At 39.7% G+C, this 17394-nt stretch overlaps 1 protein-coding gene across 5 annotated transcripts in view; it reads left to right on the top strand.

Moving 5' to 3' along the window:
* SIK2 (salt inducible kinase 2) overlaps positions 1-17394 on the top strand; it is a 66801-nt gene that overhangs the window by 20290 nt on the left and 29117 nt on the right. For 3 of the 5 annotated variants that reach the window (XM_068916934.1, XM_068916936.1, XM_068916935.1), the window contains one exon: positions 11006-11167. In XM_068916934.1, coding sequence (XP_068773035.1) covers positions 11006-11167 — 162 coding nt within the window. Of the gene's footprint in view, positions 1-5371; positions 7214-7421; positions 7532-11005; positions 11168-17394 lie in introns of all 5 variants that reach the window. The other 2 variants (XM_068916937.1, XM_068916938.1) reach the window with 2 other exon arrangements.

Below are 17394 nucleotides of genomic sequence, written 5' to 3'. Positions count from 1 at the left end.
TACTTGTGTTACCTTCCATCTTGTCATCTACTTTCCTGATGGTTTAGGTATTGCTTACAGTCTCCAGCCTGTTCTGCAACTGGACAGTAGGCAGAGAGGACCTTGCTGTCTTTTTTTTTTTTAAAGTGGAGAATAGTGGGACGCTGCTGACCATAATGCCAGGCTATGTTACTGTGCTAATACTACTTGTACTGTTCTTAAGCAGATATATTGCTGTTTTACTGTCAAGAACCATAAGGCTATTCTGAGATTTGTAAAAGAGTTCAGAGTGGAAGCAAGAAGTTTCTTACTCTTGTCAGATACCAGTCTGAGGCTATATATTACTGATAATTCACCATCCCATTTCAGAAATTAGTTTTGTGGAATGATAGTGATGCGTGGAAATGCAAAATAAGCTACTTCAGTCAGTCAGTGAGTATGTTCTGCCTTTCTCTTTGCAACAGCTCTTGTGCTTTAACAGTATATGCGCTATGGTGGTTTGGAAAAACAGATCAGCCTGGGGAAGAGTGTGATGCTTCTCAGCTGCTTCTACACATACAATCAAGAATCCCTGAGAAGTAGATCTCAACGTAAATCTTTTTGAATAGCATGCTACTGAATTTGTTGAGAAACATTTCTTATTAAAAACACAGCAGCCAAGATATGAAGAAATGTCTACATTAAATATGAACAGTAACTAGCCATGTAATGTGTGCCATGTTATGCAAATTAAAAGGTAGCACTGCGATCGCCCATTTATTGATTCTTTTCTGAGCACTTCTCTTAGAAGCATGGGGTATAATTTAACCAATGGGATGCACAATTTAAGTAGCCTAAATTCTATTCCTGATTTTGTTCTTCTATCTTGGGAAGCCTAGTTGTAGTGTTCTTTTGTTGTCAAACCAAATTTTGCCGAGATTGAGATTGCCTTCGTAACTTGTCCTCCTGGCCTAGAGTTATTGGATCTGTAGCTCGATGCCTACATGCTATTGCAGTATCCCCAGTAGACAGAGGAGTTGCTGAGTCTTCCAAGTCTTCTAGCGTATTTCAGCATAAATAAATTTTAAGCCTTAAGGATATGTGTGTGTTATTGTGAACCTCCGTGCTTGCCTTCTCAGCTGCTTAGACTCTTGTGTCTGTTTGGGAAGTGAGCAATAAAATTTAAATCTCTCCAGAAACATTTCTGTGTAAAGGAGGCCTTCAGGCATCTCTTCAGGCTCTTAGAGTGAGAGCATTTAATTATGTCTGTGTCTGGAAGAGCCTAGTCTTACCTAGCAGTTTGCCCTCCACATTTTTATATATGTCTAGGCACAGATGTAGCCAGCTGAACTGGAGTGGACTTCAGCAGCTGTCTAGTATGTCCCAGCCCTAGCAAAGGATCAGCTACAACTACGCTTTCTAGCAGAAGTTGTCTAACACGTTCTCAGAAACTTCCCTAGAGGGAGATTAAGTAACCTTTCTAGACAAAACTATCCAAGATGGGATTTTTTTTATTACAAAGGTTATTTTTAGTGTATAATCTAAATTTCCTAAGCTGAAATTCGAACCAGTTATTAATGCTTCTGTTAGGCAGCTATAAGCCTAGAAGTACCTGTCCTCTAATACTGGAATATTCATTTTTGTTCCTTACTAATCTTGGAATTGAGGAGCAGTGTCTCTGCTGCCTCACGCTGAGCCCAGATGACATGATCGCAGAACAGTTGAGATTGGAAGGGTTCTCTAGAGATCGTCCAGTCCAGTCCCCCTGCTCAGAGGAGGGTCAGCTAGAGCGTTGCTCAGGACCGTGCCCAGCTGTGTTTTGAATGTCTTCAAGCATGGAAGATCTACCTCCCCCCCCCCCCCCTTCTGTATCTCCTGTTCCGGTGCTTGCCTGTGGAGTAAAATACTTTTTTCTTATGTTCAAACAGGATTTTCTTTATTTCAATTTGTGCCTCTCGCCTCTGTGTCCTTTCACTGGATACTGCTGAGAGGAGTTTGGCTCAGTCGTCTTCACACCTGCCCCTCAGGAGTTCATACGCATTGATAAGATCCCTTTGCACCTCTTTTTCCCCAGGCTGAACAGTCCCAGCTTGCTCAGCCTCTCCTCATATAACAGGTGCTCTGATCTCATATCATCTTTGTGGCACTTCACTGGACTTGTTCCAGTATGTGTATGTTTCTTACGCAGAGCCTTAACATGCCAAGTAAAGAAACAACTATATGTAATGGTTCACCTAGATGGACAACACTTTAAATGAGAAGCTTTGAGTGGGGGCTCTTCTAAACAGTGTATCTACTAAGAGTATACATACTATTATATATACTGAAGTAAATACCATATTTTACAAAGCACATCTTACTTATCCTCTTACTTATTACTTATGCAGAAAACTGAAAGCCAGAGAGGAAGCTGCTTTCTGAGCAAAAGGCTGACTTATTCTTGTCATGATTCCAGCTCAACCTAAGGTGGCTTCTTGTTTCTATTGTATTATGCAAAAAAAAACAATAAAACATAAAACACTTAATCGGGTGTGGTGTGGGAGTACACACTTCAGCATAGGTAGCCTTGCTATTTCTAGCTTACCAGGGTCCTTTGCTCTAGATATATGAAGTAAAAATGGAGGAGAGTCATGGTTGTGTTAGCTCCAGCGATAAAATATGCATATAGAATCAGCATCCGGGTTCCAGCTACTGTGGCAGAATATCTCCCATAAGTTTCAGCTGTTTTAAAAAGGTCTCTCTATTCCAGTGGCTGGCACTGCCTTTATCCCAACCTCTCCTCTTTGAAAGCTAGTTAATGCACAAAGGGTATCTTTGCAGACATCGCCTTCACCTATGTAGGGGGATTATGACAGGTTTTATTTCTCCAGGGGAGAAAGTATATTTCAGCATGAATGACCAGCTTGGTATTTCCTGTACAGAGACTATTAGAGTTGGTGGAAAGTATAAGGGCAAGTGTATCTGAAAAGGTGCTTTGGAATTTTTAAATTACTCCTAACAGGCCAGAGCTATAAAAGCAAGAGGCAGTTTAAGTTCATTAACTTGTTTGCTGCATTACTAACAAAGAATGAATTAAAAGCTTGAAGGGGTGGCTTGCATTTAACATAGTTTAGTTTGTCTTTGACATCTGACTTCAGCATCATATCATGTGATGTGCCAGTCACTTTGTGACTGAATGGTATTTAGCATGCAAACATTATGATCTTCCCCTTGCTGCCAGGCTTTTGTTTGTTTGCGTGCCTTGCCAAGTTAAACAAGCAGAAAACGTTTTGGGTTCGAAGCTCTGGGGCAAGTTTTCAGATCTGCAGGTTCTGGAGACTGGGCCTAATATGTTTTGCTTAAAAACATTTTTGGGGAGGTATTAAGTACAGTGTCAGGTACTGACTGAATGAAGTCTCTAGTCGCACCATTTCAGAGGGCTCATGAACAACCATCTCTCTCTGCTTGGGAGATAGTAACAGCAGCGTGTGAAATGCTTTCAACTGCACATAAGCAAAACCTTTAAGTCACCTCAGTTATGGAATATAGGCCTTTTTTCTAAATAATCTGCCTACAAAGCATCTTTGAAATAAGCCTGTCTTACTGAGCATATTAACAAGGGGATCTGTTAATGGTGGCAATACATAAAAACGTGATTCAGAATTCGTTTTACTAATCAATAACCCAATGCCTGGAGCACTTAATGGCGGAATACTCTAGTGACCCAAGTGGCAGCTGAGAACTCTGATGCCTAAGAACACAATGTCAGCAAAGTTCTCAGCCTTGCACAATCTAGAAGAAATCTTAGGTTTTTCCAGATCTTCAAATTTCTTCCAAATTTTCAGATTTCTCCAGATCATCTAACATTCAAAGAACATTTCTTACATTTGTAATACTGAGAGCACTGTACTTCCCCCCTTCCTTACACAGCCATGTTTACATTTTTAAAGAGTCTGAAGCACAAAGTTGGCATCATGTCACATGTGGGGTTTAATTTGATGTTCCTGGATTGGGAACTATGAAAACTGCTTTATAATCCATGGCGCTCTTTGTCCTGAAAACTCAGCATGGTGTGAGCATGAACGGTGGCTTTGGCAAGGGTTAAAAGCAGCGCAGTGTTCTCAACCTGTTTATTTGTAAAGAATGTTTTGGAAAAAAAAAAAGAGCGTTTGAGTTTCCTTCATTATATACTATACAGAAAATTATTGAAAGCCGCTTTTTGTGTAAAGAATGATAAATGAATCACTGCCATCTACTATATTTAGTTTGCTGCAGTAATAGATACAGAGCATTGCAGTACTGTGATGAATTGCTTGTATGACAAAAAGAATCTTCTACCTCTTCGAAACCTTTTAGAAGTAAGCGTTTTTTAGGGCGGCAGAGTGAAGCTCCTCCAGATTTGCCTAGGACTATCATGGCTAAGCTTGGTTTAGATGTTGAGTTTTCCATCTTGCCTAAAAGATGTAAGTGGTACTGCATTGGTTCCACACTGAAGATTGGGGAGAGTGCTGTGCCATCTCTCTCAAAATTGCCTTGTTTTTCTCTGCTTTTTCTTCTGTCTAGGTAGTACCACATCTACTTTGGTTTGTCATGTAGCGTAAATCTGATCTTAGGGTCGATGATGTCACTACAGATGGGGCCTCTGCAGAGGGATGGTGGGGAATTGAGAGAAAAATCAGCCTGTTAATTCTCTGGGGTGGGAGAGTAAAGGAAATTGTGATCCACTGGGTAAAGGATGGGAAGCCAGAATCTGCCAGATTCTAAACCCGCTGGATGTGTTTTGTGTAGTCCTTTGCAAGCAGGCTTAGCTCTGTGATTTTTGTTCTGTTTCCCTCATCTGTAAAACTGAGGCGGTGATATTTACAAAGCCAGTTTCTGATAAGTACTCTACGGATAAAAGGAGAGCATTTCCCTTTCTGTGATATACCCACAGAACAGCCTGTCACAGCTTAGCTCACAGTACACTGTCCTTGCAGATTGTTAGGGTTACCTGCAAATGTAAAGTTCTTTGGAAACGTAAGCACTTTGTGATTTGATTTGTAGTTTGAATTGTGGACGTATGTGTAGCTTAGCTTCTCAAAATAGGTTCCTAGCTACCTCTGGTTATTCGTTAGGAATTTGGTAAGCGTTTAGGGGGAAGGTGTAGCTGAACTTAATCCTAGTTGACTCAGTCATAAAATAAAATAAAACGCATCTTTGATCTTTTGGCATACCCTGAATATGCTTCGTCATAAGACCGTTTCCCCCCTCTGTAGGGGGACAGATGTAACGTTGTCAGAATCCAGGATGTGTTTCTTTGCCTGATCATATTGCATGAAACTCTATTCAGCAATCAGTCATTTTAATTAAGGATTTTGTCAGAGATCCTCACAAACAAACAAACAGAAGTAGGATCAAAATCTCATATGGATCATGTTTGTTCTTTCACTTGCAGAAGCAGCCATTCTGACCTGTAAACTGACTTCAGACAGAAATGCGTGTCAGCTGGTCTGTAAAGGATAATTCCTCTTCGTGGGACCTTCTCCATAAATGACAATTAGAAGGGGCTAACAGCAGCTCCAACAGTTATTTAAATTGAGACATGCATTTGGACCAGACCTAAAATTTCATAGTTCTGCCTCACTGAATTTAAATTTATTAAGCAGTTCATCATTTTAATTTTCTGAAAAACTGTTTAGCTTTGAAAGAGAGGGCCTTTCAAGGCAACATTCTTTCATGCCTAAGGAACTGAGAGCAATAATCTGCAGGCTATAATTTGGGATAGAGAGTCCCAAAGGCTCATCCGCTGAGGCTGTCGGTGCTGGACTCAGCACTGTGCTTCAGAGAGAGCTTCAACTGTCCCCCATTTCATCCCCCTGCAGACATACGGTCTGTTGAAGGAAAAAAAAAAATTATTGAGGTTGGAAGCTCAGAGCTGTAGCCTTCCGAGTTTTGAAGGCACCATCTCCATCCTTAAATGGCTGGTGAAATCCTTCAGTGAGTTGACTGGTAATACCAGTAAGGAAGAATAAAGTATCTTGCCTCTACTGGCTGTATTCATGTGAAATTTGGTGCTGCTGTATCAATGTTGTTTTGTAAGAGGAGAACGAAATGAGATGCAATCTTCAAGTTGTAGCTGTGTTTCTGTTTATAAAGAACGTGAGAGGTATTTTTGCCTGAAAGAATTATAGAATCGTTAAGAAAATTATTTAGAAAATGGAGGTGACATTTAAAGATTTAATGCGACAATTTAGAGATAAGAGACAATAACATAGGTAACCAGGATTTTATTGCCGTTTGCGTCTGCAAATCTTAGTGGTGGGTTTTGGGGGGTTTTTTGTGGGTTTTTTTGGTGCATTTTGTCATGAGATACCAGATGTGCGGGCCCAATTTTCAAAATGGTCATCTCCTGTAATTTCTGTTAAATCTGCCTTGACCTTAAACTAACACCATTGGAAATGAAGCAGATGTTTTTTGTAGTGGTCCTTTGAGCGACTGCTGAAGTCAGGTTTCCCACACTGAAGTACAGGGAACAAAGTATGAAATCTGTTTTCTGGCTCTGTTGGAAAGCAGTCCTTTTACCTCCCTCGTGCTGAACACCTGTTGTTACACGTTTGTAATTGAGCTAACCTATCAGTTAGTAGTTGCAGGCTCTCTGGGGCTCAGTGTGAACTCTTCTGCTGCACCCTCGTTTTCAGTCTGTAAGAATATTTTATCAGAAGAAGAAACAATGACGTTGAGTCTGTAAGAGTTGCATCTAATCAAACGTATAGCTAACGGCAGGCGTAAGAAAAAGACACTTAAACAGTAGCTAAACAAGCTAAGATATGTTGGACCGCAATAAGGGTGCGCAGACTGAAATAAGATGCAACTTCATGGAAGGCGGAGAAACTATTAGTTTAGTTATCCAGTATTGCAAATACACTCTCACTTTTGCCCAACTAGAGTTTGTAAAGCACGTTGGTGTGTTAAAACAACTTAAAAGCGGCTCGTATACCTCCGAGGCGTTACAGTCAAAAAATATTTTGAAATGTTAAATTATCTACTCTAGTTTCACTGCTGATACATTTTATCATGTAGCTCAGATGCCATTATTGAATTTTTAAACTAACGATAATTTGATTTTAAGTTCTTGTTGTGAAAAAAAAAAAAATCTTGTGAAAAAAAGTTCTTTTTGCTTTCCTAATCTGAAAGGCTTTGGCTTTGCCAAAATAAATCAAAAAAGCTGAACTTTGGTGGAGAGCAGAAGCAGTACCGGAGAACTGCTGACAGTGCAGTGAAATAGCCAGAACAAATGGTAGGCAAAAACTTACATTTTTTTGTTAAATCCAAAATTTGAAGCCATTAAGCAGTTGACTGAAAGCCTATGCCTTAATAGCACACTGATGTTCTCAGTTGTATTAATACAAATTGAAGAAACGCCCTTTTTGGCTTTGAGCACAACTGTACTGTGGCTCTCTGGATCAGCTGGGAAGCTCTTGCTCTCTTTTTCTGCCTTTTTTTAGCAGCACTTTCTCAGGAAGACATCCTTGTTTATGCCAGATGGTTTTCTACACACCACGTTTTACGAGATAGAAATGCCACTTTTTGAAATGGGCTTTGGGACAAGTTTAATGTAAGTTTTATTTGGTTTAATTTATATCTAACTTTTTACAAATCTTTCATTTGCTCTTTGTCCTGCTTTAATGACTACTGTTGCCGTTAAAGGTAATTTCTAGAAGCAAATAAAATCGTTGTCTTCAGAAAACATTAGATGTAGTGGACTGAAAATTAGTAATAACATGGCACGGATAAACCTGGGTTTTGAAGCATCAAGCCTATTTTTTTCCCCACAAATATTTCAGCGAGTCAGTAACTTATTAAGAGTATTTTGTGGATTTTTAGATACTGCGTCTCATCTTCTGAAAAGTTTTACTGACCGATAGGAAACGATGCTTGGTAGCTGTTCTCTGCTGCATTTTCAGTTGCATTGCGCAAAACATTCAAACTTCCTTGTGGGTACTTTCCTCAGATTTGTTATATAATTTCAGGGTATTTACAGAGTCATGTAAGCATTTGCAGCAGACCTGTAATGTAGAGTTAATACAGAAATGTTGTACTTTCTGTGGAATTGGTGGGTATGTACTGCCAATTAGATGAATAATTTCCCATATGCGTTATTGACTGGGTGATTTCCTGCCAAATAAGCAATAGCTTTCTCACAACCCTTTTTTTCTTGCTAAATCAGCACCGTGCCACAGTTCCTCCAGATCTTCATACCACTGTTTCACTGCATTTTTTTCCTGGTTTATATTGAAATTTTATGTACTTGTAGTATGCTAAAGCTAGTGGTCTTACACAGAAATGAGTCCAGAATAATTCTGCTAAATTTGGTTAATTTTCCATAGCTTTACAGGTGACAGAAAGCTTAGTTTGGCGCTAGTTGTCTGATTCTCTCAATGGCCCTTTGCAAGCTGGGTTACTCTTACTCCATGTAGCATCAGAAACTAGCAGCTGCATTGTTACAGATGGTTTGTAAATTTTCCCCTTTCCCCCCCTTCTCCCCCCTTTCCCCCCCTTTTCCCCCCTCACAAATGCTGGTTCTGTGAAATATTGGTAGGGTAGAATGTTTGGCAATGCACGTCCTCACTGTCTAGTAAGCTCTTTTACAAGACTTGCAGGATAGAAAAGATTTCTTTGCTCTGAAGTGTCATTGTTTCTGCCCCCCCCCCCAGCCATAATGCAGGAATTATAGCCAAATGCCTGTAGACTGCCTTCTATTACCCTTAGCATTTTGGAAGGTTGATATCTGTGTAACTAATAAGGCTGTATTTTATCGCCTCATGATGGGTACAACGTAAGGTTACCTGCCATGGAAATAAGATGTGGGGTTGCAAGCTAGTTTAACAACTTTATAATGATATTAAGAACCAAGGAACCAACTTATTTTAGGAACATTAGATTATATAAATTTAATTTTGTCTCTTCTGATTTATCCAAGAAGAAATCAACAGTCTAGTCAAGGTTTGCCAGGAGCTGATTGGGTCACTGATGATCATACATGTGACTTAAGTGCATTTTATTACAGATCGTGGGTAGTTGTTACTACCCTCCTGAAACTGTTTATGCAGCCTGCAGCCTATCACGTTTTTTTCTATTAGCCACTGCAATATGAGCAGGGAGTGAGATGGGGATCTGTGGGCAGTTTAATTTTGTGGCTCACACACACACTTTATCTCATATGACTGTACGTTTTATTCATTTAGTTAGCACATGTAGAGATCCACCGTGTGATAAGTGAATGTCTGATAACATCGTGTTGTATATATGTGTAAAGTGGGATTGGAACATATTTCAATGCTGAATCCTAACATAAATCCTAGAGTCTCATAGCGTCTCAGTTTTTGCTCTGTGCTTTAAACAAGAGCTGGAAAATGGCTGATGAATGAAAGATGTTGCATGTGTAAGCATGGGCAAAATGAATTAACGGTGAGATGGAGTCTCCGGAGACAAAATCTCATTCCAGATGAAGCTAATATTCCTTCTCCTTTCACCCTTTAACAGAAACTTGTGAGATAAACAGCAAAGATGTAAAATAGATCACTCTAAAAAAAAATGCACTTGCTTTTGGTTGTAGTAAAGCAATTGGCATCTTATTTCAGCTAATTACCTCCCGCTTCATTCCACTTGGATTTCATACACGTTCCCAGAAAACATCGCTACTGATAAAGACCTTGTGTGTCAGCGGATTAGACAAAAGAATTGAGGAGTGCGGGTTGAAAGGCTTTGTGTCCTGTCCGCAGTGTCCATACGAAGCAGCCTTTTTTTGCATAGCCCTGTAAAGGTCGTTGTTTAGAAGATTCATAGATGGGTTCAATCACCTTTATTTGAATAGCGTACCTTCCAGCATCACTGTACAGTATTGCAGTAACCCACACTACAATAAGATGTGCGTTGTTTGACTCTTATTTTTCAAGAGTTCTGAGAAAGTAGTCGTGCTGAGAGGTTCTGCGGTGCCTTTGAGCAAATAGTGACAATGCTGCATTGCATGGAGCAGAATTGTTCCTGGAATTTACCACCTCGTTTTATCTGAGAGAAGTTATTTTTGTCACTATACTAGTCATTTGGCTGAAAATCATCTTGCGTTTTTAAACTCTTACCGTTCTTCAAATAAGATTGTCTCTTGCTCACTGTTTCTTGTTTATTTTAACTTCACTGCAAAGGACTGGTTATTGTGTTGCAGCAAGTGGTTGCAGATCAGTTGTGTGTGTATGTGCTGCCCTTGTCTGTGGATCGCTGGGTAGAATACCTGTGTGCATTTGCCACACCTTGTCCATTAACTGCAGTCTTTGTAGGATGTAGAAGGCAATTCTAAAAGCATCCTAACTGTTGATTTCTTAATTGTCTGCCTTGTAAGAGCAAGAGACAAGAATTGGCTATAGAAGCTCCTTTCTGTCAGGACAGTTGAATTGAAATCTCACAACTGCTGCTTCATTTGTTTGTGTTCCTGAGGATAAATGGAGTCTGCAGTTTCCAGAGCTATTGTTTGTTTCAGGGCTAACGTTACTTTTATGACATAATCAAATATGAAAGCAAAATGTTCTTCCTGCTTGTGGTGTGATGAAGACAAGAGACCAGTCAGCATGGCTCCTTATGGGTACTGATTTTACTTCCAGAGAAGCAATGCTTTTACTTTTTACTTTTACAACATACTGCATGTGTTGAGGTTTCAGAGGAAGAATTGTGACATGAAGCTCACTTGAACTGCTAAGAGGCTAAGACTTAAAGTATCTTGTGACGGTGAAGCCAGTTATTCTAGCCATTCCCCATTCCACGGGAGTTGTGTTGTATGAAAAAATTTATTGGAACAGTTATACAACCCTAAAAGAGGTAATGGAGGGTTGAGTTTGATTCGGCAACAGTTTTTTGTACTCTTTCTTTTTTTTCCCCCCACCCTTTTGGAAGGGAGCTTGGGAGAACAATGGGTTGGGAACTGGGACTGGCTGAAATCCTTGTTGAGTTTGCTAGTGCTTGATATTTGAGAGAAATTACTTAATTTCAGGGTTACTGCTTGCTGGCTAATCCATTGAAACCTGCTTCATTTGAACAGATTACCTCGCCAGCCACGGCCGTCTAAGTGAGTCTGAGGCCAGGCGTAAATTCTGGCAGATCCTCTCAGCAGTGGAGTATTGCCATGGCCGAAAGATTGTGCACCGTGATCTGAAGGCTGAAAATCTTCTGCTTGACAACAACATGAACATCAAAATAGCAGGTACCCAGAATGTTGATGATATTCAGTAACAGCTTATTTTTATGAAAGCAGTTACGGTAATTCAGTTGCTGCTGCCCGAGAAATCCTGCTGCACTTAACGGTATAGAAAATCAGAGTGGGGTGTGTGTGTGTGTGTGTGTGTGTGTGTATATATATATATGTGTGTGTGTGTGTGTGTGTGTATGTGTATGTATGTATGTATTTTTTTAAATTATGGCTATCACAGTAAAGGCAGCTAAAATAATTCCCAAATTAGCTCCGTTATGTTTTCAGGAAAAAGGAAATAATTTTTGGAGTCATCGTCATTTTTTTGTGTGTGTCATAACATGTCTGTAACGTTGCCAGATGTTCAGGTTAAAACAGAGTTAATCAAATAACTTCTTTCAACATTAGAAAAACTCAAAATGGAAGCTTATTGATTCTTTTTCTTTGCATGCATGATTTCATTTTAATTATAAATTTAGACACAGCAGATGTTGCCAGCAGTGGAAATTATTTTGTCGGTTGTCAACTCATTACAATTCCACGAACCCTTCCATGCTGGCTTTAGCCCTCAGACACTTGCAAGGGGAAAGCTAGGTAACATCTTGATGTGGAGGACTGTTGAACTTCAATCATCAAGAATATGGGAGCAGAAAAGGCAGACTAAGTGCTGTATGAAACTGGTTTGCATAGCAGTTAGCTTCGCAGCTCTGAGAAGGAAGCGGCAATAGACTTTCAGTGGGCTGAAAAAGGTGGAGTGCTAAACTCTTGTAAGCTGCAGATCATTGTTGCATCATTTTACCCTTGAATTTCCTTTCTGGAATTTCTGAAATGGATCAACTGAAAATGTGGCTCGATCTCTAATGCCTCCTGTAAGGATAAGGCTGCAGAAGAACATTAAATGTGCCTGCAGATGTCTGACAGATTTCTTTTTGACTACAGAATACAAAGGGAGCATCCTGAAAGAGTTTAAAGGAAACAGAAAAGGCATGGGATGTTTCTTTTGCAAGAAATTTAAGACCTGCCTAGGCTAGAAGAAAATGAAATTGAGAAACTCAGGGAAAGGATTTTTAATTAGGTAGCATAATTTATTATTTAAATTAACACCTGGTTAACTAGTTAGCATCTGTGTCACAAAGATTCACCCCTTTCTCTGTGATACTACAGCAAACATTGGGAAGACTGGGCATCCCTACTCTTTCTGGGGATTCATTTCACCCTCAGGAAAAATTTCTTACATCCTTTCAAGTCCTCTTTCTCAGAATAGGAAATCAACGCATCTTTTAAAATGAGCACTTCACCTCTGAGATGAAATGTTTTGGCTTGAGCAAGAATTTTATCCTCTTCTAAACTTAGAAAAAAGGAACCCATAGTCACTGCTGTCAAAAGAGAGGTTATCTTTGGCTTGGGATTCAAAGATAAATGGGGTTTTACTGGTGGGCTAAGGAGCATTTCTTATCGGCATATGTATTAATGGAGTAGCTTTCCCAGCTTCTGGATTTGTTTGTTGCTTTTGCATTGACCTTTGTTTTGCTTGTACATTCAAAATATTCCTTTCTTCATTCCTTCACCACCACTTTCCTACCCCTAGCATGTTTTTCTCATGGTTTAAGAGCTTACAGAAAGGTTAAGTAAGGGATGAAACAAAATTAAGGAAAAGGGAAAAAAAAGTATGCGAGTTCCAGAACCATGATTTTGGTAGAGTGTTCAGCTAATTTCGGTTATCAAACCTGAATAAAATGGTTATCACACAATTCATATCTGGTTATGGTTATCAAATCTGGGCTTTACATTTTTGGCAGAAGGAAAGGTATGGGAAAACAGACTATCTGGAGCAAAGGAGGGAAGACTAGTAATCTGGTCTTTGACAGCACGTCCTGTGCGTTTCTTGGCTCTTTAGCATATTAGAGCATTTTACAGCAGTTTCATAAAAGCTATACAAAAGTGTTCTGTTATTTAATGCTTTATATAAATTAATAGCAACTTTGCAGTAGCCTCTTTTTTGGTTCATCTGATATTAAACTATTTACTGTTATCTTTTAATTTTCTCTGTTCTATAAAGGTGGGCTTTTGTATTAATGTTAAACTGTAATACTAGTAAAAGCTACTATCAGATGAAGCAAAAGGATTTTACAGTTGCTTTACCAGGAAGTTGTAGTTCCAGTGTGAGTTCTTACTTGGGGCTTTTGGTGCCTGAAGAAAGCTAAAGAAACAGTTTAAGATGGAGAGGGTAGCTGGACTTTATAACAGAATGGCCCAAGTATAACAACTGAGGATGTTGGGATTGAATGTGTGATATTCAGTCTCAAAATTCTGAAAACTAATAGGGCAATTCAGAGTTTGCTCAGAGCTGTTGGTAATAAGGCCGTGAATTTGGCAATGAAAGGTCTGTTCTACTTTGTTCACCTTTAATTGAGCAAATTCATCAACTGTTTGTAGAATATTTTTACTTTTATTTGTTCTAATTTCAAACTTACATTTACTTAAAGCAGTTGTTTGCAATCCTATAAATTTATCATTGATTTAAGATTATATGTGCTATGACAACGTATGACTTCAATAAATGCCAAATCTAAGGAGTGCAAGTCACATGGACCCCACTTAACTCCCAGTAGCTAAACTACATTAAGGGGGTTTTTTGGCCTATTGTTCATCTGGTCTCTTTCCTCTCCTTCTGATCTGCTGTTTGTCTCCCCGCTCACACCACCGCTTTCCATCTGTTTTAATTTTTTTTGCTCCGTATCAGTGTTCAGCACTGTATCTCGTCGCATTTAGCCAAGGATAGTTTTCCAGAACTCCTCCGCGGGGGCCTTGGCCGCCTTGAACCAGGGCAGTATTCAGAGGTATCCCTTTCATGACTGTCTTTTGCTCTGTGGGGAAGCAAGTTCCCTGCCTCCCTGAACATTGCAGTGCAAGTACAACGCAGGGTCACAAAAATACTACTTCAAAGGCGTCCCAGGAGACCTGTTAGCAGAACAAAGGTTAGAGACGTGAACTGTTCTGTCATAGGGAATTTCCATGCGTAGGTTCTCCAGGGACTGAAAAATAAATAAATGCATTGATGAATGGTTAAGTTACTGGATTCCATCATCTGCTGCTATCTCTTTCCTCCTTTTAGCTGTTCCTCTGCTCTACCTCTGTATTACAGAATGTTAATTACTGTGGTCTTTGTGTAAATGATCATATTAACTAACGGTGATTCATATGATCTGATTCTTGCATGTCGCTTTGTCAGGCTTCGTCAGATAGATTACAATTCCCACGTCCAACGTCGGTGATAAAATAGCTGGAGGAAGATTATGATGGGCAGAAACTTTTGTAGTGATTTGTCCCCAGTCAGTTGTTTTGTTTTTCTCTGCAAGGGAGATAGCTGATGAAATCCACAGGATGGTGTATTTGTGATTTTAGAGTTATCTGCTGTTGCACAGGTCCACGAGAGCAGTCTCTTCCAGTGGTTCATATTCTGCATGGTTCACTTATCAAGCTGAGGAAGAACAAAGGGCACGCAGGATCCCAACTCTGATAATTAGAATTAATCTAGCAATTTAAAAGCAGTACAATAACTAGTTAATTATGCTAATAGAAAGTTCTGCAGTGTCAGTATGAGGGCCCATGCGCTGAGCCCTGTGCGCTGTGCTTGGGGCTCTCTCTTGCTGATCATTCCAAGCAGCTAGGAAATAAATCCAAGTAGATACTCATGCTCGTTCCAAGCTCTTCGTAACTTCCATTGAATCTCTTGGTTCCTTCTGATGTTTCTAAGGCTTTTACTGAAGTTTTTTCTCTTTGGGAAAACAATGTTTTTTGGTCAAATATGTCCATAACGTTGCCTCTGTATTTCAGCTTACAGGAGAATAGTTAAGACTCAAAAAGAAATGTTTCTAAAACTGTGTGCTGATGAGACTGCCACCTTCTGTGTTTAAACAAGGAGGCAGCACTGCAGGTCAGTGGCTTTGCTTCAAAGTTGTTCTAAAAGAAAGAAGATAGATGTCCAGGGAACTTTCTTCAGTCTTAATAACTGAATGACAAACAGAGGATGCATGAAGATCTTTAGGTGATAGCTTTTATTACCTGTTATTCTCTAGAAGATATGAGAGGGTTGGGAGCAAAAGCCTCAAACTTAAACTTCAGCCTAAGTAACATGAAAAACAATATTAATTGGATAAAACATCCACTGAGAAGATTGCAGCTGAAGACTACTATACCGTGTGGTCTCCATCACATTAGATACCATATTTGTTTTAAAAAGTAACAAGATGAAGCTCCTTTGCTCTTCTCAAAGTTGTTCCCTGTAGATAGTCAAAATGCTCTTCTACTCGTTACTATTTTTTTTTTGAAAGGACCATAAGGGCTGGATTTCAGTTACTGCATGCTTCCCACCCAACAAAGCTGCCAGATTGAGATGCTTTATAGATGTCTCTGCAGAAATCATGCCATCTTGATTGTAAACCTATTGTGTCCTGAACCAGATCAGGTAGGAGAGACTGTTATTTTGAAGTAGGTGCTGGCTTGTCTTGCTGGTGGACAGTAAAATGTGCATTGACGTCAGAACTGGCTGATCAGCATTCAGTTCATGAAGTGGGTCAGGTTTGTTTCTAACACACTCATACCTTTCCTTTATCGGTACCTCTCTCCTCGTGATTATCTCCTTCACTCCTATTGCTATTGTAACAAAAGATCCACGTGCCTCTATGAAGCCAGGCAGGTTGAATCTGTGCAATTTTAGGAAAGTGGATTAATTATAACTCTGAAGCTAGTGGCCCTTCTGGAGGATTTTTAAAGGTACAAATTAGATACCACCTCATATTGCTAGATGCACAGCAGAAGTTGCAGTAGCTCTGGCAGGGAGCTTCCATTTCTCACATTGCAAACAGGTCTGAAATCTTACTCTGTTTCCATTTTTAACAGACAAGAGATTCCATTTAAATGATGTACATGCAAAAAATTATACCTTCTAAATTCGAGATTATTCTAAAGGGGGGTAATGAGATTGAGAAACAAAAGGCCACAAATGTTGAGAGCCAATATTTGCAGATTGCACAAGCGCAGAGTTGATTCAACTGAACACAAAGCTGTAAATGATCATATTTTTTAAAGTGCAGATTCAGGCAAACGTTAAGAAGGTAAAGATCACTCCATTATGTAATCTCAGTCCTTTGGTTACGAGTCCAGTTTCAGTCCTTTTAGAATGCTGTGGCTGGCATATATCTTGTGGAAGGCTGGCACGTTTTTCCCCTTAGAGATCAGAGAGAGATCAATTTTAAAATACAGCAGATCTGGAATGAAAAATCTTAACACTGTTCTTAGGTGGAAAACAATCACCTTTGACCTTAAATGGTTATGGTAGATGAGCAATTGCAGAGCAGAAACGAGGTAGGGGAAGAGGGAGGGAAAGAGAGGCTAGTGATTGTTTTGTGCTTAACTGAGCCCTGGCCATTGTGACGTTTCAGAAAGTGAGAGCATCAAACTTACAGTGCAATAATTGAAGAGTGAAGAAGCCCAGTGGATTGTGCATCCAGTAGGCTTGTCTAAATCTTGAACTTTTTCTTTGAAATTGATATAGTGGGTACTATAAATTCGTGAGTTCTTAAAAGGCGGTTTAACATGATTAGAAGAAACAAGTGTAGAGAACATAATGGAAACAAAAAGAGGTAACTAATAATATATATAGCCTAACAACTGATGTCGAACTTCCTGCCCAGGTAGTCATTTTGTCCAACAATAGAATATAATTGGGTTTCTAAAGATCGGAACGGTTTGCTGAAACATGCATCACTAAGTCTTATGTTACACGAAAAAGTCCAGTGTGAATTAATAGCTTTGACTGTACTTCTTACAGTCAAGGCATGCTATTTTTCAGCATATACTTAAAACTGAAGAAATAGTGATGTTCCTTTCGCTTGAAAAAGGGAAGAAATTGAAGTTGTAGAACTGCAGACCCAAGGGCAGAACGAAGCAACAGTTGGCCAGTTCAGGGCATGTAATTCCAGCCCAGCCCAAGCACACAGACTCTTGAGAAATGCCCTCCTGGGTCAGACCAGCGATCCATCTAGCCTACTATTCTGTGTCGGGCAGTGACAGTGGGTGATGCTATTCAGGAGGGTATACAAGGCTGGCCACTTTCTGCAGACCATTTCCCCTACCCCCAAACCCCAGCAAGCAGAATTGTTGTATCAGTGCTTGTAGAGAGTACGTTCTTGCCTGTTCCTTTTAGTATCAATTTATAGACCTTTCATTCGTGGCTCTGT

This window comes from Struthio camelus, chromosome 22, assembly GCF_040807025.1.
Source record: "Struthio camelus isolate bStrCam1 chromosome 22, bStrCam1.hap1, whole genome shotgun sequence".
Taxonomy (NCBI): domain Eukaryota; kingdom Metazoa; phylum Chordata; class Aves; order Struthioniformes; family Struthionidae; genus Struthio; species Struthio camelus.
The sequence above is the reverse complement of the archived record's forward strand: the minus strand, read 5'-3'. Positions and strand labels throughout refer to the sequence as shown.